Source organism: Trifolium pratense, linkage group LG7 (genome assembly GCF_020283565.1).
Source record: "Trifolium pratense cultivar HEN17-A07 linkage group LG7, ARS_RC_1.1, whole genome shotgun sequence".
In the NCBI taxonomy this organism is placed as follows: Eukaryota; Viridiplantae; Streptophyta; class Magnoliopsida; order Fabales; family Fabaceae; genus Trifolium; species Trifolium pratense.
This window is the reverse complement of record NC_060065.1, coordinates 24,480,060-24,507,428: the sequence shown is the minus strand read 5'-3', so window position 1 is coordinate 24,507,428 and position 27,369 is coordinate 24,480,060. Positions and strand designations below refer to the sequence as shown.

The 27,369-nt window shown below is 34.0% G+C and overlaps 3 protein-coding genes and 1 long non-coding RNA gene across 4 annotated transcripts; 2 read left to right on the top strand and 2 right to left on the bottom strand.

Annotated features, from left to right (window-relative positions):
* Positions 1 to 1,864: 1,864 nt before the first annotated feature.
* On the top strand, positions 1,865 to 16,606 carry LOC123896103. The gene is made up of 14 exons (XM_045946540.1): positions 1,865 to 3,326; positions 3,622 to 3,738; positions 6,984 to 7,156; positions 7,234 to 7,444; positions 7,557 to 7,794; positions 7,888 to 8,038; positions 8,133 to 8,415; positions 12,854 to 14,224; positions 14,531 to 14,641; positions 14,817 to 14,989; positions 15,093 to 15,303; positions 15,410 to 15,647; positions 15,751 to 15,901; positions 16,001 to 16,606. The coding sequence occupies exons 1-14, from the start codon at positions 2,042 to 2,044 to the stop codon at positions 16,277 to 16,279; spliced, it is 4,992 nt and encodes a 1,663-aa protein (XP_045802496.1). The 5' UTR covers positions 1,865 to 2,041; the 3' UTR covers positions 16,280 to 16,606.
* Positions 16,607 to 17,790: 1,184 nt separating this feature from the next.
* LOC123897967 (polygalacturonase inhibitor-like) lies at positions 17,791 to 19,118 on the bottom strand. The gene has a single exon (XM_045948807.1). It carries the CDS (start codon positions 19,043 to 19,045, stop codon positions 18,050 to 18,052), a length of 996 nt encoding a protein of 331 aa, XP_045804763.1. The 5' UTR covers positions 19,046 to 19,118; the 3' UTR covers positions 17,791 to 18,049.
* A 2,403-nt stretch (positions 19,119 to 21,521) lies between these two features.
* Positions 21,522 to 23,257, bottom strand: LOC123897966 (flavonol 3-O-glucosyltransferase UGT89B1-like). The gene has a single exon (XM_045948806.1). The coding sequence runs from the start codon at positions 23,201 to 23,203 to the stop codon at positions 21,824 to 21,826; it is 1,380 nt and encodes a 459-aa protein (XP_045804762.1). The 5' UTR covers positions 23,204 to 23,257; the 3' UTR covers positions 21,522 to 21,823.
* A 2,066-nt stretch (positions 23,258 to 25,323) lies between these two features.
* On the top strand, positions 25,324 to 26,761 carry LOC123897970. The gene is made up of 2 exons (XR_006805160.1): positions 25,324 to 25,868; positions 26,424 to 26,761. It is a non-coding gene; the product is annotated as an uncharacterized LOC123897970 (long non-coding RNA).
* The last annotated feature ends 608 nt before the right edge of the window (positions 26,762 to 27,369 follow it).

Here is a 27,369-nt window from a genome sequence, read left to right as displayed (position 1 = left end):
CTCCTAATAACCAAAGAATTAATATAAATAAAAAAAATAATTATCATGAATTTGATCAGGACAAACATCATAAACAACCAAACACTTAGAGAACTAAAAAACTAAAATTATTTGCAAGAATTAAAAACTAAAAACAATATAATTTAGTATATTCGCAAGTACTAAAAACTAAAAATAATGGTTTTTACAAGGGTTAAAACCAAAATATTTATCAGATGTTTACCGAGAAAATTTGCACTTTAAAGCCCATATTTTTCTAATTATATAATTTATTTATTTTTTAAAAAATCCAATTTAACTTTATGACAATAATAATTTATAATATTCCATATCTCTATTTAAAAAAATATATATATAAAAATTTAACAAATAATATTAAAAAAATACTTGTACAGGGCGTTTGTTTCAAGGTTGTTAATTTTACTCTCAAGAATCATATTCCCATGAAATAATAATGGGAATTTTATTCCCAGGTACTTTAAAAAAAATATGTTTGATTCATATTAACTATATTCCTAGAAATTATTGATAAAAGTGGGTAAACGAGAAGTTATTGGAATTTATTTAAAATGTATTCCCATTTTCATGGGAACTTTTCTTTCCCACCTATTTCTTTGAGAATAAAATCATGGGAATAAGAGAAGTTATTGAAAGTTATTTTATTCCAAGAAAACGTAATACCTAGGAATAATTTTATGTCAACCTTGTAACAAACATGGGTATATTTATTCCAACCCATATATTCACAGGAATATTATTCCTATCCTTGAAACAAACACCCCTAAGAAATGCTTAATAATATTTATGTTAAAATAGGTCAATCTTTTTAGCCAATTGGCAAATCAATCTTTGAAGTTGTATAGAAGTTTATTTGACAATGGTCTTGTTAGTAACATAGTAGGGACATCACATTATATATGCAAGAGTTTGGAGGAGGGCAGAAGAATTAGTGGGTTAATACTCTAGGATTATAAGAGCGGGAAACTTCACATCTCCACCTAAAATCTTAAAACTTTATAATAGAGGAGTCACTCCTGCTCCATAATAATAAGAGAGAAAGACGTCACATCTCACTTAACCAGTTACACTTTAAACGAAACAAACTTCCTCCAAGTGTAAATTCTCATATTCTATAGTTGAGAGTTGAGACTTAATACCGTTTGTTGGAGAGTTAAAAAAAAATCCGTAAGAAACAACAAATTAATGATCCAAACAAAACTATAAAAAGTGATGCCACAATATGAGATGAATGTGGTCCACATTTAGCAAAATAAGTGTGGTTTTATGGTATTTTGTAATTTCATGGTCTTAGTACGACATTATTATTTGTTTTGATTTCACCTCTCCACATTTATAGCGTATGAATCTACCTATTAGACTATTAGTCAATTTTATTTTATTTTTAATAATCTATTTAAGTTTGCACCCCATGAGCTAGTAGTGTCTTAGTTCCGCCACCGAATGTTGAGACTAAAATATTCAGTTAACTTGTCACGTCACTAAAAATTAGCTACGGATCATTTTGATCTACAGTTTCACAATTATATTTGTCAATTAACGTAAACAAGATAGAATTTGGACTCATACAATGTACTACCAACTTGTCTATTCCGTCAATAAATTTGCAAACAAGTTGGCATTCCCTTTGTAATGTGGCTGACTGGCTGTGATTTATATATACCGGCGCTGACTTCTTAAATTGGGCAAGTTTCTTTCCTTCTACTCTTTGTTTTTTTGTACATGCTTTTGACCTTTAAGATGAATTTATAATTACAAACTAGGAACAAATGAAGTATTAATTATGGTCATTGGATAAGGAAATTTGGTCACAGCAATAAATGATGTAACGTTATTACTGTATTTTCTATTTTGTACTACTACTACTACTACCTCAACTCAATAATTGTTCCAATGCTAATCCAGGTCCATTCTCTCGCTCGCTTCTATAATCAGGAACATATATCTGTACCAAAACTCACATCCTCTTAATTGTCTATATAGAGTATAGAAACGTTTTCTTAGTAAGAAAAAAGTATAAAAAATGATTGATAGCATCACAGTGATTTTTTGTTTGTTCTTTTTATGTTCCTACTTGAGAACAAGCACTTCACTTGACAGTTTATCATTGAATCAATTCATCAAAGATGGCGAGACATTAGTTTCAGCTAATGGAACTTTTGAAATGGGTTTCTTTAGTCCTGGAAATTCAAAAGGTCGTTACTTGGGTATGTGGTATAAGAAGTTAACCCCTTTAACTGTTCTATGGGTGGCTAATAGGGAAACACCAGTACATAATAACTCAGGAGTCTTAAAACTCAATGAAAACGGTGATCTTGTCGTTCTCAATGGAGAAAACACCATGGTTTGGTCCTCCAACATATCATCAAATAGAGTCGTAGTTAATAATTCAATAACTGCAAAGTTCTTGGAAACGGGGAATCTTGTGTTGAAAACTGGGAAGGGGGATATTGTGTGGCAGAGTTTTGATTATCCAACTGATACATTATTGCCGGGAATGAAGGTTGGATGGAACTTCATAACTGGTCTAAACAAGAAGCAAACATCGTGGAAAAGTATCGATGATCCAGCAAAGGGAGAATATTCCAGTGCTATTGACCCGAGAGGATATCCTCAAGCAGTTATTTTGAAGGGATCTGTCATAAGATTGAGAATAGGATCGTGGAACGGACGTGCTTTTACTGGATATCCAACACAGCCATTGAAAGAAAAGCAAAGGTTTGAATTTGTCATAACTGACAAAGAAGTGTATCATAGTTTTGAAGTTGTTGATAGCTCTATTATTTGCACATATAAATTATCCCTCCTAGGAAATTTGCAGGCTTTATGTTGGACAAGTCAATCAAGTTCTAGGATAATTATCTACACCGGTGCAGAAGATTCGTGTGATAATTATGCTATGTGTGGTGCTAATTCTATATGTAATATGGATGGTAATGTTCCTAAATGTGAATGTTTGAAAGGTTATGTTCCTAAATTTCCTGAACAATGGAATATATCGTATTGGTCTAGCGGTTGTATTGCAAAAATTATATCGGTTTGTGGAAACAAAAACACAAGTGGATTCTTCAAGTATAGAGAAATGAAATTGCCAGACACATCTTCATCGTGGTATAATAAGACTATGAATCTTGTGGAATGTCAGAAGACATGTATGAAAAATTGTTCGTGTGCAGCTTACGCAAATCTGGACATCCGAAATGGAGGAAGTGGTTGTCTTCTTTGGTTTGGTGATCTGGTTGACATGAGAGTATTCACCAAATGGGGACAAGACCTCTATATAAGAGTCCCTTCTTCAGAACTAGCTGGTACAAATTTTATTTTTCAGTCTAGTTTTTCTGTCTTCATTAACTCTATATTATTATTCGAAGAAGCGGGTTTGGAGGGTATGAGTCGTATGACAGTGAGAACTCCTGAGAATTTCAAACTAAGTTATAAGTGATTCTTGTTAATTTTAACAGTTTCACTGCTTTTATTTTCTAACTTATCTCCTTTGTTACTCACAGAAAAAGTGCTAATTTAAACACTGTAACTAGTCTCTACAAACTGGTCATGTACTTTTGTACTTATATTTGATGATTAATCATGCTTTCCATCTTTCAGACTACCTTAGTGTCGATGCACTTCGAAGCAAGAAAAAGCAGCTGATGCGGATCATACTTGGCCTGATTACTGTTGGATTTTTCACATGTGCCTGCATAATGTTATTTATAAGGAGAGGTAATTAAATTTGGTATTAGATTCATACAGTAACAATATAAGATAGTATGCAAGCATCCATATTATAGTAGCTAGTGTGCATGATAACTTTTGCGGAATATGAATTGAAAATTTTGAAAATTCTGGTACATATTCTAGAGCCTGAACTTGCCTACATTTATAACTGTTTCGTACACTTGTTGATAGAGACTTGAATTGTGTAGTGGGCCTTGATTATGATCCTAAGCCCAATGTAAGTGTGAGAAAAGAAAGAATGATGAGGTGGCAAGTAATAGTAACTATATAAAGAGTAGCAAGAGAAAAGAATAACTTAGCCTAGTTTTTCGGTTAGAATTATGGGATCACCATCTTGGTGATTTGGGAAGCTTTTTAGCTTTTGGGACTGATAGCTAGTACTATCAGTTTGTTACCTTTTTATTTCCTTATTTCACCATTGCTACACATTGTAATTGTTTCCTTGTTTCATTAATACAATTGCTATTTCCCTTTTCATATCCATTTTCTCTACTTTTGTGATCTGAGCCCTATCAATTGGTCCGACCTGCCGGATTCATACCACCCATACCCGATTCACCATAGGTGCGACAAACACGATGGGAGATAGCATCCAGTTGTTGGTAGAGAAGTTGATAGAAGGGAATGCAAAGATGCTATTGCTATCAAAACAAATGTATCAACAGACTCTCGGGTTGAAGGAAGAGATCGGAAGGATGAGAGAAGGGATTCAAAAGGTGAAAGAGATAGATTCTGGATCGTTGAAGAATTCGTCGAAGCAACCGAATCAGAAATTCCCGGTAACAACTACTTTAACACCATCAAATGCGAAGAACGTGATCGATTCTGGATCACCGCAAAATTCATCGGAGTTGTCGGTTAAAAAATTGCCGGCGAGACCTATGGTGACACCCTCAGTCACGAAAAGTCACACGACTGTGGTTGATGTGATAGAAGAAAATCACGATGAGGATGTAATAGTGTTAGAGGTGAAGAACGGGGGAGAAGCAATGTTTGACGAAACAGTGAGTGTGGTGCAAAGAAGGAAGGAGAAGACGAGTGTGATCGAGGCACCGCCGGTTCCTGATCCACCAGATCCCGGTCGACTTGCAGCGGCTCCACCTAAGCCAAAACCACCAGACCCATTGGAGTTACCACCAAGTAAGTCGAAGCCACTTGATCCACTCTCACCGAAATCAAACCCTTGGGACTCCAATCAACTCGCGACGGAACTAACACGGCGAGCTCCACCGCCTAAACCACCAGATCATAATAATTATGTGGATGAGAATGGATCGTCACCACCGTTGGAGTCACTGGTGGTCGATTCAAGTGTGAAGGTTGTTGCGATGACGTCAAAGAAATCACGAGTGTCTCGTACCAATTTGATAGAGAAGAAAGATAGAAGGGTAGTATGGGTATTCTACATAGTGGGTCCAGCGTTTGACTCAATTGTAGATTTGACTTTACTTAGAGAAGGATGTAAAAGAGAAAATGGGGTATTGCAAAATTGGAGTGTCATTTTAAATCGAGTGGGCCAGGCCCAAACTAATATTGGGTTGTTAGGAGATGATTTTAGAGCTTGGGCTGATATGAATATATGGGAGCTCTCCCAAAGACAATTATGGCAGGAGGTGCACTCAGATGACGTTTCAGAATATGTGAAGTCTGCAAAATTCTTGTTGGAGCACAAATGGGCTGGGATTTTACCATCGGCGGACGACGACCTGCACGCAGCTAAAACAAAAGCTTATGTTGTGGGAGGTTTGGTCAAGATACTTGTGGCGGGAACTAATTTCTTCTCATGTGAACCATCTAACATGTACATCAATTCAGTGTGTTTCATCGTTACCGAAGGAATGAACGGTATGTGCTTAACTCATGAGGTGGCTGCAGTTTCACTAATTTACTCATTGATGCAAGAAGGTTCTACTTGTCTGAAATGCACCTTGGTGTCAACTGATATGGGTGTAAAGGTAATGTTGACTCTTGAAGCTCTAAACCATATTGACTGTTATGTTGAGAATTGTCATCTTTTCAAAAGAAATCTTCCATTAGTCAGTATTGTTGGAAAATATATGTGTATCCGAATCTTATATGTGAGAGTTAAAAATGTTATGGATGTGGGAGTTAGATGCTTTGAGAAGTATAGTGATTTTTCTGGTTTCATTACCAATTATCAGTTTGGGGGAACGATTATAGAGAGAGACTTGGTAGTGGTATCATTTCTTGATATTGCAATGGCATGCATGACTAAAGTCAACATAGTGGGACTGGAAGTGAAGTTTACCTTCAATCTACATGAAAGGGTTAATGAAATAAAGAGTAATGAAGAAGCAATAATATTTACAGGGAGGCAAACAACATCACTGTTGGTGTATTGGAAGACATATTGTTGTGACTTGAAATTGGTGAAAAACACAAGGTCATCTTTCAGTTTTGTTTATGATAGAGGGAAGCTATGGGAAATTTTGTTTGATGTGGGAAACCACAAATTAGATGTTATTGCATTGTCATTGAAAATCTGTAACCAGTGGTTATTTTTTGGATTATGGAGTCGAGCTCAAATCTATCATCAGCATCAGGACTACAATGGAAAAGTCAAGAATGATATTAGGTACCAGTTCCCCAACATATTAGTGCAATTGGTGTCCAACTTCAAGCGCATTCCAGTTTGGTCCTTCAGCAAATTAATGACCCTACCAAATGCTATGGGAGCTATTATTGAAGTCTATTGGTGAATGATCTTCATCTTTCATGGATTGCTCAACTTTGTATTTGATAGAGGCAAGTTGGATGGATGCAAATTTTCAACCTTGAGGACAAGGTTGATTTGAAGGGGTCGGTATTGATAGAGACTTGAATTGTGTAGTGGGCCTTGATTATGATCCTAAGCCCAATGTAAGTGTGAGAAAAGAAAGAATGATGAGGTGGCAAGTAATAGTAACTATATAAAGAGTAGCAAGAGAAAAGAATAACTTAGCCTAGTTTTTCGGTTAGAATTATGGGATCACCATCTTGGTGATTTGGGAAGCTTTTTAGCTTTTGGGACTGATAGCTACTACTATCAGTTTGTTACCTTTTTATTTCCTTATTTCACCATTGCTACACATTGTAATTGTTTCCTTGTTTCATTAATACAATTGCTATTTCCCTTTTCATATCCATTTTCTCTACTTTTGTGATCTGAGCCCTATCAGTTGTTTGTCCCTGAAATTAATTTCTTGATGTTGTCACATTTCACATTTCAGCAGCACAGAAAGGATACAGTCTTGCAGCATTTCGAAAGCGGAAACTATATTGTAAATTGACAAAGGAAGACATGGATCTTCCAATATTTGATTTTTCAGTTCTTGTTAAAGCCACTAATAACTTTTCATGCGTAAATAAACTCGGGGAAGGTGGATTTGGACCAGTGTATAAGGTAATATAATACAGACACATTCAATGAAGATTGTTACTTATTCAACAAAATTTAATTATTTGAAATTATGTTTTTAGGGTACGCTCGTAGAAGGGAAGGAGGTAGCCATAAAACGGCACTCAAAAGTGTCAGATCAAGGATTGGAAGAGTTTAAAAATGAAATTGTGTTGATTGCAAAACTTCAACACCGTAATCTTGTGAAGCTTCTTGGTTGCTCTAATCATAAAGAGGAAATGCTGTTGATATATGAATACATGCCCAACAAGAGCTTAGACTACTTTATTTTTGGTTAGTAACTTTGATATTTAACTTACATTAAAACATCTTTATATAATTGATGCAAAATCTTTTTGATAAATAAAGCAATTGGTATGCTAAACAATTTAATGGAATTAACTAGATGAAACCCGAAGCAAGCTCTTGGCCTGGACTCACCGTTCCAACATTATTGTTGGCATTGCTAAAGGACTTCTTTATCTTCACCAAGACTCTAGACTCAGAATTATTCATAGAGATTTGAAAACCAGCAATATCCTGTTAGATGCCCATATGAATCCAAAAATAGCAGATTTTGGCTTGGCTCGGATATTCGGCGGAGATCAAATTGAAGCCAAAACAAGAAAAATGGTTGGGACATAGTAAGTTACCTTCTTTTTGTACTTGGTGAGTAGCTTTTGTTTAATTCTTTTTTATTGTTGTTATTCTTATTACTCTCTAAACGACACTTTCAGTGGTTACATGCCTCCAGAGTATGCTGTACATGGTCGTTACTCTATGAAATCAGATGTGTTTAGTTTTGGCGTAATAGTATTGGAGATAATCAGTGGGAATAAGATCAAGGGGTTTTATGACCCAACACACTCTCTCAACCTTCTTGGATATGTAAGTATAATTGTTATAATTTTACATGTTTGAATTTTGTCATATCATCAGAGATATTCAAAGTTTTTAACTACTTCAAATTTCATGACTTAAGGCTTGGAGACTCTGGATTGAAAACATGCCGTTGGAACTACTGGATACACATTTACTCGATATGTGCATTTCTTCTGAAGTCATCCGATGCATACATGTGGGGTTATTATGCGTACAACAAAAACCCGAAGATAGGCCATGCATGTCCTCTGTCATTCTTATGTTGAATGGTGAGAAATTATTGCCTCAACCGAAGGCTCCTGGATTTTATACCGGCAAGGGTTCAAATGAAACCGCGTCCTCATCCTCAAATCATATGTCACTTACAATTTTTGAGGCAAGATAGATAGACTGTGAAGAATAAAAAAAAAGGTTTATATATTGCTCTAATGTGTTGTACAAATATGCATAAATATTTGTTTATATTACTCTAATGTGTTATACAAATATGAACTTAAATCTAATGTGTGAAGATAAGAAACCGTTAATATTGCTCTAATTTGTGATACAAATATGCATAAATCTGTTTGAGATTTAATGTTCTTGATCATTTGATTATTCTATTCTATATCGCCGTTCTATATAACATGGAAACTTTCTACCAATGTCTAAATGTTTAATCTTCTCTCACCTTCCTACCATTAATGGTTTCAAGCTTTGAGATATCAGACAAGACTTTTACTCTCACGTGGAGTGCAAAGAGCAGTCTCTTTATTTGGTTGAAATTAATGTGTGTGTCTTAATTTAAAAATGGAGAATAGGCACATGTTAAGGAAGCAAAAATAGAAATTATTAAATGCTAATTTGTGCATTTTAACTTTTGAAGCATTTAATTTCTTGTATCATTAAATGTTGAGTTTCTATATTGGGATATCTTAACATGTGCCCACAAGACCCTTTAAAAATAAGTAGTATTACATTATGTGGTTAGAGAATAAATATTAACACCATCTCCAATGGTGTAGTACCTATTAAGTAATCATTGTACTTATTAGGTATTATCATTAAAGCACAACACATTTTAGTACCAAATAGATACTACTTCTCAAATAAGTACTCTCTCTCATGGTACTTAATAGAATTTGCGGGACCCATTTATAAAGATGTAGAGTTATTGATGAGATGTAGAGTTATTTGTGGGACCTGTTTAAAATTTTTTAAGAGGTGCTGTGTTTGAGAGATTGAGTGCTTATTAGGTACTATTATTAAAAAATTATAAATGAATGATGTGTACACGCGAAACCCACTTAGGTACTCAAAATTGGATTTCTCCATTGTGGATGCTCTAAGAGTGTTCAAAAGAAATTATATTAGTATGACAAAAATCTATGACTATGACATGAATGAGTCAGGATCCGTTAACACCAGGTGTCAAAGTTAACTTTGACACCAAATCCTATCCATTTATTTTATTGATATAATGGTTGAAATTTGTTTGATATTTTTTTTTTTTTACAAAAGTTAAAAACAAATCTTCTAATATTTAAAACCAGAGGCGGAGGTACATGGGGACAAGGGGGTGGCTGTAGTCCCCCCTAGCCTTTTCATTATTTTTTTACTAGTACTAATGTATTATACATATCTAGCTATTGGACCTTACTTCTTATGGTAAAAAAGTCTTTTATTAACATTGTAAAATACACAAGAAATAATAATAGAATAAAATAAAATAAGTTGAGAAGTAAAACTTAATTATTCTCCTCCCAATCTCCAAATTGCAAAACCTTAAAGAAGCTTTGGACCACTTATTTTGTCTTCTTCTCCAATTCCATTCATCTCCAATTTCTTTTCAAGTAGTAGATTTAAATTTAATATATATACTCTTTATTGTATTGTTGTCTTGGTAAGTTGTTACTTTATTTTTCTATCCCACTTTGAGCTACATCTTTTATTTTAAGAATTAACACCTGATTAACTTTATTTTTTCATAAGATTGTGTTAGTATTTGTTAATTGTTAGGTTGAGACTTGTTTCTTAAGTGCTTGCATTTGTCTTATCTAAATTTATTTGAAAAATTGTGTTTTTCGCTAGTAGTCTAGTGACTAGAAAATTTACTTTTAAGGTAAATAAATGGAGTGTCCGAGGTTTGAAACATAACTCCTGCATAATATATACGATGTCCCTACCAATTGAGCTAAGCTCACGGAAATTTTTTTTGTGTTTTTGTTAGGTTGAAAATTGGTTAGAGAAAAAATAATTCCCTCATTTTTTAAGAGGAAAAGAGAGATAATGAAGAAGTAGTGCATTTGAAAATTTACTTTTTCTATATACTAAATTATACCTTTTAGCTTGACAAAAAAAAAATTCTTCCTTTTAGACTCGGTCCCCCTATGTTTAAATCCTGGCTCCGCCCCTGATTTAAACCAATGATTTTCTCCCAGATCACCTCTCTCACTAAAAGCTACACAATTCATCATAAACAATATTGATTAACATCAAGAACCAGTGATCTATTTTATTCAAGGAACCAATTTTCTTTTTCCATATTTTCATAACCATTTTTTTTTTTGGAAATATACAACACAACATGCAGAATTGTCGAGAGAAAACGAAAGGCCATCAATATTTTTTTGTGTTTGCTATTTTCATTCTAAATTATATATATGGTTGCAACATTATAATCGAATATGCTTTTGCAGAAATTTGGAAAGATAAAAATTTGATCTCATAATTTGACAACAAAAAAAAATGATAAAAAAAAGATAACCAGGAGGTCGGGTCTTGTTCTTAATTGATATTGCTTATGAGGGATTGTGTAGCTTGGTGTTAGCAAGAGAGATAATTTGGGAGAAAATCATTGTTTAAATTATTAGAAGATTTGTTTTTAATTTTTTGTAAAAAAAAAATATCAAACAAATTTCAACCATTAGATCAAATAAAATAAATGGATAGGATCAAGTAAACTTTGACACCTGTGTCAACGGATCCCGACTCGACATGAATATATAAGAACATCAACATAATTGTTAAAAAATAAAAAAAAAAAAAAATAGGCCTTAATGCACTTTTGATCCCCTATTTTGAAAAATCAGAACTTTTGATCCCCTATTTTAAAAGCCAACTTTTTGATCCCATATATTGAAAAATCTGAACTTTTGATCCTCCTATTTTAAAAGCCAACTTTCTGATCTCCTATTTTGAAAAACCCAAAGTTTTGATCCATATTTTAGATTTTTTGAATTTTAGTCCTCAAATTCAATTTGGTCAAATTTTAGCCAACTTAACCTCTATACTTATATATAATAAAAAAAAAATCAGTAAATTATTCAAAAAAAGTTAACGATTGAGAACAAAGTCAATGAACGATTGAGAGGGAGCGAACAAAGACGAAGATGTTAACACAAGCGTGATAATTTGTGTTTCTGGTTTCTTTGGGTGTCATAATTGGGAACCAGCGTTCTGACTTTTTTGTGTTCTGACTTTTTTGTGTAATTTACTGAATTTTAGTTTGTAATAATGTAAAGAGTTTTAATTTAGTTTTTTTTTTATCAATAAATTTAGTTATTATTATATAATGTAAAGAAATTTATTTTATTGTTTAAAAAAAATTATTAATGATATGGAAATGTTTTGTCGACATGAAAATTGTCACGTCATTAATAAGCTTGAGCAAAAGTCTTACCAAATTGAGTTGGGGGACTAAAATTTAGAAAAATCCAAAATAAGGATTAAAACTTCAGGTTTTTCAAAACAGAAGATTAAAAAGTTGACTTTTAAAATAGAGGATCAAAAGTTCTGTTTTTTCAAAATAGGGGAATCAAAATGTATTAGAGCGAAAAAAATATATTGTTGAATCGTGAAATATCATGAGTGGTTGATTTTGACACTCCGCCAAGACATTGACGATCCTAGATGAAGTTGAGAAATACTGGGCTTAGCATAAATTCGAGTGTTTACAATTTGACTTCATTCAACTATCTCAAGAAAATTGGTTTGTAAAGGGCTTTCTTGTGGTGCCTAGTGCTTCTCTGTTATGTGTAGTGGCTCTTTTATAGGTTTTAATCTTGTACTCTAGGTAGTGAAGATTGGCTTTGATCTTAATTTAAGGTGTTATTTTTAGACTCTCTCACAATAAAAAAACAAAGGAGAGAAAAAAATTGTAGTTGGTACTTGCTACTTGGTAGTGTCTGTCCAATGAACAGTGAATAGGCGTTCTAAACCGGTATGAATGCCGCAAGAGAATCTTCCGATTACGAAATAGGGAATTACTGCGTCCCGACGCAGGAAACACAAAGGCTCTGTTTGGTAACACAAATAAGCTAGCTTATAGCTTATTATATGAGCTTATAAGCTTGTTTCAAAAAATTAGAGGTGTTTGGTAACAAGCTTTTTGTACTAGCTTATAGCTTTTTTTCAGATGCTATTTCAAGTAGCATTTGAGCTTATAGCTTATAGCTTTTTACACTTTATTCCATTTTTACCCTTTAATTTAATAACTACCCACTCTAAAAAATAAACTACCCACTATCAATTATGTAATTTTATATTTAATAACCACTTTAAAAGCTAATTTTACCAAACACTTTAATTTCAATAAGCTAGCTTTTCAGCTATCAGCTATAAGCTAGCTTTTCAGCTATCAGCTAGCTTATCAGCTATCAGCTAGCTTATAGCTTATTTTTATAGCTTATTATATTTCTGATTATGCCGGTTGTGGACTTTTCTTAATATTAGTAACTTTCATACATTGCTGTTTTGGTCTTCAATTTCTTCTTGATTTCATCTCTAATTCAATAATTTACAAATTTTTGTCAGAGTAACAAAGTCTTTGAAGACTATAAGCAAACCATTTTCTATACCATAACCTCACAATCCTACATAAAAGGTACTGCAGTTGCTCCTACAAAACAAACAATTTTTATTTTATTTTTGATAGCATTATAATGTTAGTGCTTTTGTTTATTTTATTCTTGTATATAAGAATAAGCTTTTCGTTAGAGAGTTTAGCTGTGAATCAGACTATCCGAGATGGTCAGACTTTAGTTTCGCCGAATGGAACTTTTGAACTCGGTTTTTTTAATCCTCCTGGAAATTCAAGAGGAAGATATTTAGGTATGTGGTATAGGAATTTATTACCTTTGACAGTCGTTTGGGTTGCCAACAGAGAAAAACCTGTGCAGAATAATTCTGGAATCTTGAAACTCGATGAAAATGGAGTTATTGTGGTTCTTAACGGTGCAAACGGAAGTGTTTGGTCATCTAATATGTCGAACAAGGTGGTGAATAATTCGATAACTGCACAGTTATTGGACACGGGAAATTTTGTGTTGAGAATTGGGAAGGATAATGTTTTGTGGCAGAGTTTTGATTATCCGTGTGATACGTTATTGCCAGGAATGAAGCTTGGATGGAACTTAGTAACCGGTCTTAATCGGTTTGTGACATCTTGGAAAACTGCAGATGATCCGGCAATGGGAGAGTATTCTGTGAAAATTGACAAAAGAGGATTTCCTCAGCTAGTTATTAGGAAGGGATCTGTAAATAAATTTAGAATTGGCTCATGGAATGGACTTGGTTTTACGGGATATCCAATTCAACAATTGAAGCAGAAACAAAGATTTAAATTTGTCTTCAATGAAAAAGAAATTTATCATCAATATGAAGGAATTGATCGCTCTGTTGTCTCCTTTTATTTGGTGACCACTTCAGGTAATTTGCAGGTTTTAGCGTGGACAAGTAAAGAAAGCAGTAGAATAGCTATCTACACTGGGGGAGAGGATTCATGTGATAATTACGCTATGTGTGGTGCTAATTCTATATGCAATATGGACGGCAACATTCCCAAATGTGAATGCTTGAAAGGTTTTGTTCCTAAGTTTCCTGAACAATGGAATATGTCGTATTGGTCTAGCGGTTGTGTTCAAAGGTTTAACTCTGTTTGTGGAGACGATAATTTAGGTGGCTTCTTAGCATACAAAGAAATGAAATTACCAGACACATCTTTGTCATGGTATAACAAAACCATGAACCTTGTGGAATGCCAGAAGTCATGTCTAAAAAATTGTTCGTGTACAGCTTATTCAAATTTGGATATCCGAAATGGAGGAAGTGGCTGTGTGCTTTGGTTTGGTGATCTGGTTGACATGAGGAAATTCTCACAATGGGGACAAGAGTTTTATATCAGAGTCCCTTCTTCGGTACTAGATGAATTCGGTAAAGTATTTATCTATTTTATGTTTCTTTTTTGTCCTTTCGTTTCTGATATTGGGACGACTGTTTTTCATTATTCTAACAGGTGGTAGGAATATGGTAAGGCAATGAGAATATTCAAGAGAACATTTTATTAGTCATGCAACTATGCTTGTTAATGCTAATTAACTTTTATTTTCTAACAAGTTTTTCCCTTTTTAATGCCATATCTAGAACTGAGTCGAACATGCTAATTAACTAGTCATATACTTGTGTAAGTTTCAGTTGAATAATTGTACAAGTATTTGATGATTGCTATGCGTCTTTCAGAACCTGCTGCAGTTAATGGCCACCAAAACAAGAAGAAGATTGGAATCATAGTGGGCGCGATTTCTTTTGGATTAGTTATATGTGTCTGCTTAGTAATACTGAGAAAGCGAGGTAAATTCTTTACTGGATAACATAAATCATATATTATAGTAGGCAAGGATTTGTATTAGTGACATGTAAATAATTCTTGGATGTACCATCTCTGCATTGAAAATAATGAAAGAAAATGTGACATGTTTGTCATAGTAATTAATTTCTTGATATTGTCATCTTTTGCACTTTTCAGTTGCAGCAAGAGTATACAATATTGTACCATTTCAATGGCAGCAAGAATATTTTAAAGTGATAAAGGAAGACATGGATCTGCCAATAGTTGATTTGTCAATTATTGTTAAAGCCACTGATAATTTTTCTAGTGGAAACAAACTTGGGGAAGGTGGATTTGGACCAGTATACAAGGTAACATAAACATATATAATGACGATTATTTTATTTCTCAAAATGACAAAATTTCATTAATAAGAGGTTCTTATAAAACCACATTCCAAATTTTGGTTTTCAGGGTACCCTCACAGATGGAAAAGAGGTTGCCATCAAACGAAACTCGAAGATGTCTGATCAAGGATTGGATGAGTTTAAAAATGAAGTTTTCATGATTGCAAAACTTCAGCATCGTAATCTTGTGAAGCTTCTTGGTTGCTGTATTGAAGGAGAGGAAAAAACATTGATCTATGAATACATGCCCAACAGGAGCTTGGACTACTTCATTTTTGGTTTGTCTCTTTGATGTTTAACTTAAAACTCTTAAACATCTTTATATAATTAACCGTAAAGTTTTTGATTAAGTGGCAATCTAAACATGTAAGTGAAATTAATCAGATGAAACAAGAAGCAAGGTTTTGGGATGGTCTCAACGTTCCTACATTATTGCTGGCATTGCTAGAGGTCTTCTCTACCTTCATCATGATTCTAGACTGAGAATTATTCACAGAGATTTGAAAACTAGCAATATCCTACTCGATGCCCATATGAATCCAAAAATCTCAGATTTTGGTCTAGCTCGAATATTTGGGGTTGATCAAATTGAAGCCAAAACTAAGAGAATGGTTGGAACCTAGTAAGTTCTCTCTATTTGTGCTTAGTGGATAGGTTGTGAGCTTTTCATTTGTTTATTTTTCTTTTCATTTGTGGACTTATTCCTTCGCATACAATACTTGCAGTGGCTACATGCCTCCAGAGTATGCCGTGCATGGCCATTACTCCATAAAATCAGATGTCTTTAGTTTTGGTGTATTGGTACTAGAGATAATTAGCGGTAAAAAGAATAAGGGATTTTCAGATCCGGAACACTCCCTTAACCTTCTTGGACACGTAAGCTCGATGACAATCTATTTTACACACCAGTTGAATTGTCTCAGTCATATTAGATAAGATTCAAAGTGACAACGACTTTTCTTTTCCATTTTTTAGGCATGGAGACTCTGGACTGAAAACAGACCATTGGAATTGCTAGATAGACACTTACTTGAAACATGTAATTCTTCTGAAGTCTTTAGATGCATACATGTGGGTTTGTTGTGTGTGCAACAAAAACCAGCGGATAGGCCAGACATGTCTTCTGTCATTCTTATGCTGAATGGTGAGAAACTATTGCCTCAGCCGAAGATGCCTGGATTTTACACCGGAAGAGGTTTACCTGAAGCAATTTCCTCGAATCAGATGTCAGTAACTACATTTGTGGCAAGATAGAATGCCAAAAATCAAATCAATGAATTTGTTTACTTGATCGGGTAAGGAATTGATATAGCTACCATATTGTAAAATGTTATGAAATTTGAAGGGACCTGTAAATACCATCTTCTCAGTTTTTAAGCTGATCTATTACTTACTTGATCATGTATAATAAGGACCAAAGTCATGTGTATGTGATACATTATTACAATTTACAAATTTTATTACAGTAGTGCCCTGTAAGATATGTCTTTTGATCATGTGATCCCAATCTGATGCCTCTTTGCCCCAAATGTGAATGTTTTTTTTTATAGATTATTGATATCAAAAGTTATATACTGGCAACATGAGATTCATAAAGATCCAACTCGCAGGTTAAAATTGTCGAGGCTTACATGGTCAAAACATTCTGTTTTATTCCTCCCATTGACCATCTCCATGACAACAAACACTGAAGCTAAAGGCATCGGACTTCACGATATTAGTTTTCAGATCTCTATGGATGTTCCTTAATCTCGTTGTTTTATCTTTAGTTTGCGATTATAATTGTCTTTTCCGTTGATATTGGTTGCTTGATTTATTTGTTCCACACATCAAGTATGCTATTGGTGTGATTTTTTTTCATCACAGTTGGTAGAAGTTGACTTGCATTTTACAGTGGGTTTAATTTTTGCTGTCAACACGAATATCTCATCGGTGCAGTATCTACCACTGTTAGTGCTCGTTAGAAGATCTTAAAGGAGCTACTTAGAAGGGAAACAAGAAAAATTTTAAGTCAAAACTTTAGACAATTTTTAATTTTATTCATGTTTAATTTAAATTACAATAATTTTAGTTCTATTTTAATTAAGTGGTTTAAGCCTATGATGAGCCTAGAAAATTGGCGTTATTGTCCAATTTAGAAATGCTGGGCATCTTTCTTATATACTATCTTGTAAACTCTCACTTTTCTTTAATTTTAGTTCTTTGCTCAAAAAAAGTTCTATTTTAATTAAGTGGTTTAAGCCTACGATGAGCCTAGAAAATTGGCTTTATTGTCCCATTTTAGAGATGCGGGGCATCTTTCTTATATATCTTGTAAACTCTCACTTTTCTATAATTTGTAAATGATGAGTTATATGTTATGATACTACTTGAAGAAAAACCAATGTCATTAAAGTGAGTCACCAATATGTCACTTGATCTAACAATTAAAGGGAATAAAGCTAATAGAAAACATTCACTTAACCTTCTATAAAAGGGAACGATGATCGATTGGCATATAAAGAGAAAAATCGAAAATCGAAAAAGTCGCTCTTTGATTAAGTCCTTATATTAGATTTAGAACTTGTTTAAATCTTATAGTGACTTCTTTATTATTATGGCGATTCCACTTAGCTTATAAATTATGTCGGTTGCGGCGCTGTTCTTCTTCATCTTCTCAATCTAATTCATGTTTGACTTTCATTCACTACTACTACTACGGGGTTTAGACAATTTGACAATCTATATAAATTAAATTCAAAACAATTATAAAATGTTATAGACTATTTACTGTTGAAGATTTGTGATTAATCTTTTACACTTTAAAAAATAGTACCAAACATGTAACTAATAATAAAAATGCCTAGACTCTTATTCTTAAAGTAGTACCACTGCATGGTAATTAAAAACCACACATGACTTGTAAAACGAATACATTACAAAACTATTGGAAGTAATTAATATTGTAAAATGTAAGGCAAATTAATGCACTAAAGATTAATTACCCCATTATCGGATATAATACAATACAATACAATACAATGATCACTTGCAACTTGGAAGAGGAGATCCACATAAGCATTTGTTGTGGAAGAACGAAGTCACATCAGATAGATGAATATATCCACCCTTTGGAATCTTACCACACAAATTATTATAGCTTACATTCAACGGGTATAAATTTTCTATTCCCAAGGGAAGCTTCCCATAGATTTGATTGTGGCTCACCTCTAAAGCTGTCAAGGTCTTAGGTAATTCAACTTTTCCAAGATCAAATTTAAACATGTTTTGTGAAAGGTATATTTCCCTTGTGGTTTTGTTTGAGCCAAAAAGCATGGAGGCATCACCTTCAAATTTATTATAAGAAAATTCAATAACGGTAGGGTTAATTAGCCTTGACAATGAAATTGGGAGTCTCCCCGATAATTGGTTATGAGAGAAAAATAAAGTGGGGGTGTTTTTATTATTGAAGTAACCATATGATGGAGGAATTGGACCCGTCAAAAAGTTGTCGTGAAAGCTTATTACTCCGAGTTTTGGCAATTTGTATAGATAATAGGGAAGTTTACCTGAAAAGTGGTTGGATGAGAGATCCAAGTAAGTGAGCTGTTCCATTTGGGCCGGGAAGTTGGGTATTGTGCCTGACATCCCGGTTCGGGTAATTATAAGGGTTTTAAGCTTGAAAAGCTCGGATATGGACTTAATAGGTATTGGACCGGTGAGGTTTGGTAAATGATAGAAAGATAGAGATTCTAAGTATGATAAGTTACCAACGGAAAGTGGAAATTTAGAGGTGATAAGATTGTTGTCGTCTGTAATAGTTAATTCACTGACTCGGTTATTTGAGGGAAAACAAGTTACACCATTCCAGCTCGTTTTGCAGCAATCAGTGTTTGATTTCCATGAGGAAAGAATGATTGGATTGTTGAGTTCTTTCTTTATTTGGAGAAGGGCCATTTTGTCTTGTGGGTGACACCATTCTGAGAAAGAAGATGCAACATGGGAGAGCAACGTCATTAGGAGAAACAACTTAATTGCCATTGTCTTAATTGGTTTTTTGTTTTGTTACGTGTTTGGAGTTTGGGATATGATAAAATTGAATAAGAAAGTGTGTTGATTTATAGTCAGGATTGATGGATGACATTGCACACTGTCTCGCAAATAATATATAGTCAAAACCGTCAAAGCTCATTGATATTGACATACTCCTATACCATTTAACTTGCATGAACACTTATATTTTGGTAAATTTACTTTTATTTTCGGATAACAAGTGGCCGTATCCCATACTTAAAATATATTTTCTTTTAGTAAAGCACTTAAAATGTCTTTATTGGATTATTGCAAAATAATACCTGGTAATGCAAATGATTGAATATTTAGATGGTTATAATATACTCCATATATGTATAACCAAAACCAACGAGCCATTGTTAAATTTGTTATACCCAAATCAAATGGCTCCATAATAATTAACCATGTCATTTGAATCTACTCAAGTTGGCAATCATACTATTATAAAGTACTGCGGTAGGTCAAACACAAGCTAAAATATGGATTGGTTATGATATTACTCGGATTATTGTATGATTGTTTTTCTTTTGAGCCATTGGTATTGGACAAGTCTATTTTCTTTTTGTCTTAAAGTCTCAAGTTTTCAAGGCAACATGGAAACTAAGTAATTTTGTATTAAATAAATAAAATTTAGCCAAATAATCATCTCAATAAAAATAAAAAATAAAAAATATATCTTCTTGTGTTCTTACGAATAAAACATAAACTAAATTGAATCCAACTTCTTAATTATTGTATCATTATTGCTAAGAAAATGCCGCTAACTATTTTAAGAGTATCTATTCTGATCGAATCAGAATGAGATAACTTCAATGGTACATAAGACTAAAAACTAGAAAAAACTTTAATGAATTTAAGAGTAAGGTTGTCAAAATTGAAGTTTTGCCTCAACTCGTGGTGATCAAGTGGAATCAACTCGTAAACTTGTACGATTTTATTTCACAATAAAATATTATTAAAATTATTATATACATGATATATATTCTTACATAATACTGCAAATGCATCAATGATTCAAAATCTTAAAGTTAATTAATAAACAAAAATATATCAAATAGTCATAATAAAATGTCATGCTTATAAACTTGTAATCAAACAACTTAAATCATCACACCAAATTATAAAAAACATATAACAAACTATCCACAAAATAAAAGTTTATAGTTATTTATAAAGTTAATAAAAATTAAAACGAACTAAAAAAAAGAGTTAATTTCTTTAAAATCGGGTAAAATCTAAATAAATTAACTCGATTTTACCGATTTCACTAGGGGTTAACTTGTTCAAAATTGATTGTATCACGAGTTGACTAGAAAACAAGTTTACCGCCAATCTAACTTGATTTTCATACCTAGAAACATAAAATCGGATGATTTTACGTGTTAACTCGTGATTTTAGCAACCATGTTCGAGAGTGTTTACAATGGGGACAACTTGGCTTTTAAATGATATAAGGTCCTATTTATAGCCTAAAAACTCTGATTTTCGTAGCTATTCTCATACATTGAGGTATTATTACAAATGAAGATCCCATTTATTATCTTCGCAAGATTGTTTATTTCAGGAACATTGCCTTCCACTGCGTCAAGGCTAACTTGTCCATTAAAAACTTTGTTCGTATATTGGTTTTCCCCTATCGGCCATGTCAATATCACCACACCAGAAACCAGCCCTTCTAACACTGAGTTTCATCCACAGTGAGTCAAGAACGATACCATTGCACGGTGACTATGAATCACTCACTACCTACGGCACCCATCCCTCCTCAATCACGAACCCTCTCTTGCTAACTTGTTAGACGACGAAACCACTTAGTATCTTACCAGTCACGTGCCAGCTACCTATTAACTTATTCGAACTCTTGCAATGGCACTGCACTAATTAATAATGTTTCAGATTTGGTTGGCTATAATCGCAGAGACACCAAGAGACCAACAGTATTAATATATTTTTTACATCATTCTGCTGCCCAATCGACCTACCTCAGTCAATATAATTTAATGAACACCGAGACAAGCTCTTGAATCAAGCTAGAACTAATAAACCGAGACCATTCACCTATCCTGCTAAACAATTTCATAGTCTTTTGCAGGAAATTAATTCTTCAACCCAATTCAATCTCATTTCATCTATAATTCTTCAATTTCATAATTGTCATTCATGTATATCAAACTTCCAATTGGCATACTTCCTCCAGCAAGCAGAGTTCCAAATTGATCACTCATATGAGAATATGCCCAATAATACATTCGCCTCAAAACAAGGAAAATTTTAATATGGAACACTTCTATAAGTTGTCCATTCTAGATCAATACTTAAAAAAACTAAGCCTTCTATCTATACATGTATGATGACAAAGGACACATTATCAACAACTTTAAGGCAACTTGGAAAAACAGTGAACATAGGATCTAACGAGCAATATGCACATTAAAGAGCATTAAAGGAATACAAGGGATTTCTAATCAGTGCCTATAATGTGCAACAACAGAAGAGTAATGAAGGAATAAAAGGAAACGTCATCTCTCAAAAAACAATAACAGATGTACTTATTTGGGGGGCTGGCTTACCATAAAAGCTATGATTCCCCGTTTCATGTAAAATCTTAACATAGTTGAAGAAAAGTAGAACCAAACCAACACCACATTGAAGGGTTGAAACTTGAAACATGCGTCTTAGACTTCTCATTGAATCACCGATCACTTGAAACCGAAACATTTTCTTTTAAAACATGCAAATCGTGAATTAGTCATTCTTAAGTTCATTAAGCTCTTTCACTAGTGCATCCAACTGTTTTTGAGAACTTCCATTTTCCTTAATGGCACCCAATGCAGCATCCCTCAGCTCTTCAGCTCGCACCCTCTCTTTTGTCCTTCCCAGAGACCCTTTTATTACCTTCACAAGATCATTTATTTCTGGAATCTTCTCATCCCCTTCGGCAGCTTGAACCGCCACACCTAACTGGTCCACTAACAACTTTGCATTCGTATATTGATCGGCACCCATAGGCCACGTGAGCATCACCACACCAGAAACCAACCCTTCTAACACAGAGTTCCACCCACAATGAGTCAAGAATGCACCTACTGCACGGTGACCCAGTATCACCAACTGCGATGCCCATCCCTGAATGACGAACCCTCTTTCCCTCACTCGTTCGATGAAACCACTCGATATCTTTCCACAATCCTCCTCCACACGTCGCTCATCCGGAACCCTCACAGATAATATGAAATGGACTCCACTTAACTCCAATGCACTTGTCAGCACATCCATCTCAGCTGTCGTGAGAAATGTACGACTCCCAAAGCAAACATAAACAACTGACCGGTCCTCACGCTTATCCAGCCACGTGGTGAGTTCCAGGCATGAAACGGTGCTGGCCTCACCTCTTTCTTCCGGTTCAGTACCGGAATCAAGTGGCAAAACTGGACCGACGGCCCAAACTCTTTCATGTCCAAGTTCTTTCTTTATGTGGTCAAAGTAAGCTGGTTCCAAATCAATGAAAGAGTTGAAAACAACACCCCAAGCATCAAGATTAAAGAGAAACATGGTTCTCATCATCTCCCAATCTTGTTCCACTTTCTTATCTCTAAACAAATGAGAAATTTGCCACCAGGGGTAAAACGGAGAATTTGGCAGATTCGGGAACGAAACGACGGAATTAGGATCATCCGGGTTGTCATTTTGAGGCAAGTCACGCCATAAGGAAAAGGATATAGAAAGGGCGAAGGCACCAGAAGGGGAAAACACTAAGCGTGGCACGTCGAGATCACGTGCGAGGAGATGAGTCCAACCAAGGAAAAAGTCAGAGATGATGGCTGAAGGTGGTAAATGGTGAACCCGGGCCCACTGAAGGATAATCGGGTAGTGATGTTGGTGCATGAAAGTGATTGTGGCAATAAGTCGATTTTGGTTTGGGTTTGGGAATTGAGGTGATGGAAGAACAAGAGTTTGGAGAAGAGGGGAATAGTTTGGAGGAAGTAGGTGTTGGTTTGATGGAGTTAATAAAACAGTGACGTTTATGTTGCGAGTGATGAGGTTTTTTGTAAGGTCGATGAGGGGTATTATGTGACCGGATGTTGGGAAAGGGTAGGCGATGAGGTGGGTTTGTGGTATGGACATGGTGGAATTTGTTTGTTTGATGCTTGCTTTGTTGAAAATGGGTGGAATTTTGAGGAATTTATGGATTTTAATATGTATTACTATTAGTCATGAGATTGCTTCCACTTCTATAAAAAGAAAATCCACATAGACAGAGAGAAAGAACGTTGAAAAGTAGTAGTAAAAGGTTTTATTTTATGTGTTCCGGACATTAGTTAAATATTTTTGGCTTAACTACATATTTGGTCCCTTACGTTTATTTTAGGTTTTAATTTGGTCCCTTACGTTTATTTTAGGTTTCAAGTTAGTCCTTTCTGTTAGTTTTGTCACTTTCAACGTTTGAACAGTATACGTGTCACTGTGTCTAAGTGCCACGTGTCAGTCCACATATGCAAATTGACTGCCACATGTGACAAAATTGACGGAAAGGACTAACTTGAAACCTAAAATAAACGTAAGGGACCAAATTGATACTTTTTAAACGTAAGGGACCAAATTGAAACCTAAAATAAACGTAAGGGACCAAATGTGTAGTTAAGCCTTAAATATACTAAAAATGAAAATAAATGAGAAAAATAATGATGGAAAGATAAATTTTTACATTTTTTAAAATATTGAATACAGAAATTCAAAGATAAAATTTTCATATTAACAACTTTAATTAGTTTCGAAACCCTGTTTAACATTTTCATTATTTTATTTTGTTATTTTCTTGAAGATGCGGACTCCATTTTGTTGTTGTTTTCTTTGATGTCACTGGTGACGATTGACAAATTCAAACGTGGATACCAAGATTTCACTTGGAGTAAACAGCCACTTTGATCCCTGAAAGTGTCACTCGCTATCAAATAAGTCCTTGAATCAATGAAAATTAAAAAATACTCCTTGAATGTTGATTCCGTCAGTCAATTTAGTCCAAAACGTTAAACATCTGTTAAATTTTGAAAATGTGTCATAGAACATGCTGAGGTGGCATATTGACTGTTATATTTTAATAATTTCTTAAATTATTTATGTCCACTTGTCATTTATTCTAATTAACATTAATTTAACAAATAAATAATAAAACAGAATTAGTTAAAATAAATTCATAGCATTCCTACATAGCAACTCATCTACATACTACCTTCAAACCTGAAAAATGAATATTCATCCTACTCTTTCACCTTCAAACCTCTTTGTAAAAGAAAAAAAAAACATCAAATCTGAAAGCGAAATCATTCATCCAGATCTAAAAACCTTCACGCCTTTAATTAAAAACATACATCTACTAACAAAAAATCTCTAAAAAATCTTAACAACAACATGATGAAAACAGAAACCATGTTCAAAGCCAATCCACTTGACTCAGTTTGCAACATGTTCGTTTGACAAAGCACAGTCAGAATCCGTGATTTTCAAGCAAGTTGATCTCTAGATCTAGTAAGGTTTGTGCTGATTTTCGTGTGCTAATTTTGGATGCATGAAGATTGTGTTTCTCCTTTATTTTCCAAAATGTTTTTTAAGAAAATGGAAGAAGATGTGAAGATGGGTATGATGCATTGGTACTTGATAAATGGTTGAGAGGAAGAGTTGAGGAAGAAGATGAACATTTATGTTTGTTGATGGGATTTAAAAGCAAGAGATAGAGTTTGTAAAGGAAACAAAGAAAGAAGAACAATTAGGGATAAATGTTTAATGATAAATTTTGGGTTTGATTTTGCTTTAATATATTGTGTTTTATTTAATTATTATTTTAGAAATTTAATTAAAATAAAAGCAAAGTGGACATTAAAAAAACAACAAATTATTAAAATATCATATTCATAATGCCATGTCATCACACTTAACAGATATACAACGTTTTGGATCAAATTGACTAACAGAATTAACATTCAGGGAGGTTTTTTCAATTTTCGTTAATTCAGGGACTTGTTTGACAGCGAGTGTCACTTTCAGGGACCAAAGTGACTGTTTACTCGTTATGTAATGTATGGGAGGTGAATGCTACGGTGAGTGAGCTGAGGGAGTAAAATTTTTATTTTTCAACCATTGAGATCTAATGAACGGTTCAGATTAAAACAAAATATGTACAATTATATGCACATGATCCTGTCATATACGAAATTCTCATTGTTAACCATCTAGTTGGTAAAACTAGGGGTGGACAGGACCCGAAAAACTGGCCCAATCCGTGTTAGCCCAACAAAAAAAACCGAACCGGGTCGGGTTCAAGCAAAAAACGGGTTTCGCGGGTCTAAACATCGGTTTCATATGACTAGAGATGGGCGGGTCCGGTTTTGGTTTTGTCAACCACGGATAACCGAACCGACCCATCATTTAATATATATATATTTTTTATTACTAATAATAATTAATAACTATAATGACGCCGTTTCATCGTTTGATCTATTCCTTTTGTTTCCTCTCCCACTCACACTTTGTTATTTTTCCAAACCCTAGCAGAGTGAAACACTCAGCCGCCGTCACTCGTTCCTTCGTTTTCTCCACTCGTTCGTTCGATTTCCCTCCACCGCCGTCGAACTCAAAGTATCCACCATCTATCTCCTCCATTTTCTTCGTTTTCGATTTCTTTATTGGGTTTTTCGTTTTCGATTTCTTTACATAAGAAGAAAGATATAAAACTCCTCATGGCTGAGAAACAAAGAGGCTACACTTCTTTGCGAGGTTGAAGGCGTAGACAAAGGTTAGAGTTTTGATCTGTTTATTTCGTTTTTTGTTAAAGTTTTCAAGTCTTCTCTGTATTTGACTAGCATTTTGATCTGTCGTTTTTAATCTTTAAATCTACATGGTAAATAATAATCTTCAGATCTACACATTCCTCTTCAGATCTACATGGAATGTGGAACCTGAGATTTGTTTGATGGAATCTTGTTTTTTTTCTGGTCTGTAGACTTAGCCTTTGATGTAGCAATTTTAGTTGCAATTTCCTTGGCTTTTGCTGTTCTGTTATTGGTTTTAGTGGGTTTGGTTCAGGAAGAGCTTTTGTCTTCCTTGCCTCTCCCTTTAGTGGGTTTGCAGTATTAAAAAAAAAGATCTACATAGTATCTTATTTTTATTTGATTTATGATTTATGGTTCATTGAAAGGTAATATAAAATTTTTTGTGTAAAATGTTGGATCCATAAATCTGTGAACTTGTATATTGACTATTGAGATAGGTAGTGATATTTATATTTAACTCTTACAATTTATTTTATCATTTTATTTGTTGTATCTTAATAATTATTTCCCTTTTGCAGAAATAACATCTCCGTGCTTCTGGTTTGAGGATCCTTAGTCCTTGTTTTAACTATAAAAATAGATATTTATCCCAGGAAACTCTAAGATTTGGAGGCTTGAAGGAAGAACCATCATCCTTTTATTGTTGTGCAGGAGTTACATCAAGAGTAGAGTGAAAATGAAAATTGAAAAGTGATGTTGGTATTGAAATGAATATAAATCCCAATCTAGTTCTTCAAGTGTTTATGAATTATTCAGTCAAAAAATAAAGTGTTTATGAATTATAAGTGTTGTAATATTTTTTATTAGTGTTTTGTTGAGTATATACTATTGTTTATGTTTATAAATGTATTTTATATATTGTGTGTTAATTTAATTGGACTGAAATTAAAATGATACAATAAAAACTAAAAAGGACCCAATTTGTATTTAATTTGTAGAATTTAATTATCATTAAAATGAAACAGAAAAATGATCCAAAAGTAAAATAAGGGCCTAATTTGTAGCATGAATGAGACAAAGCAGCCTAATTTCAAAAGAAAAGTGGCCCATTAATGTACCAAAAAAAAAAAATCGTTTGGCCTAGATACAGCCCAACCCGTAACAAACTACCCGTCTGACCCGTTATCCGCTTAACCCGAACCCGCTTTACCCGAACCCCAAAACCAGATTGATTTGGGCCAGTAGATATCACCCGTGGATTGGGCCGGTTTGAGGTTTTGGGCCCATACCGACCCAAACCGGCCCGTTGTCCACCCCTAGGTAAAACTAAAGCATCCCATTGGCAAGAATTCCTATTCAGCTCTGTATTGGTAAAATCAAAGCATCCCATTACAAATTTGCAATAATTCTCATTAATCAACAAGAGAAGGAAAGTGAAGGATCGGTGATGACGACAATTAATTTAGAATTGAGTGAGGCGGTTGTTAATGGTGGGTTGCGGTTGAAGTTTCTAAAGAGAACGGA

Excerpts from the sequence above, each read along its gene's own strand:
- LOC123897967 (XM_045948807.1), bottom strand. The coding sequence starts at position 19,045 with ATGGCAATTAAGTTGTTTCTCCTAATGACGTTGCTCTCCCATGTTGCA.
- LOC123897966 (XM_045948806.1), bottom strand. The coding sequence starts at position 23,203 with ATGTCCATACCACAAACCCACCTCATCGCCTACCCTTTCCCAACATCC.
- LOC123896103 (XM_045946540.1), top strand. The coding sequence starts at position 2,042 with ATGATTGATAGCATCACAGTGATTTTTTGTTTGTTCTTTTTATGTTCC. Across the intron at positions 3,327-3,621 it reads CCCTTCTTCAGAACTAGCTG|ACTACCTTAGTGTCGATGCA; the intron begins GTACAAATTTTA and ends TCCATCTTTCAG. Across the intron at positions 8,416-12,853 it reads TACAATTTTTGAGGCAAGAT|CAAACCATTTTCTATACCAT; the intron begins AGATAGACTGTG and ends GAAGACTATAAG.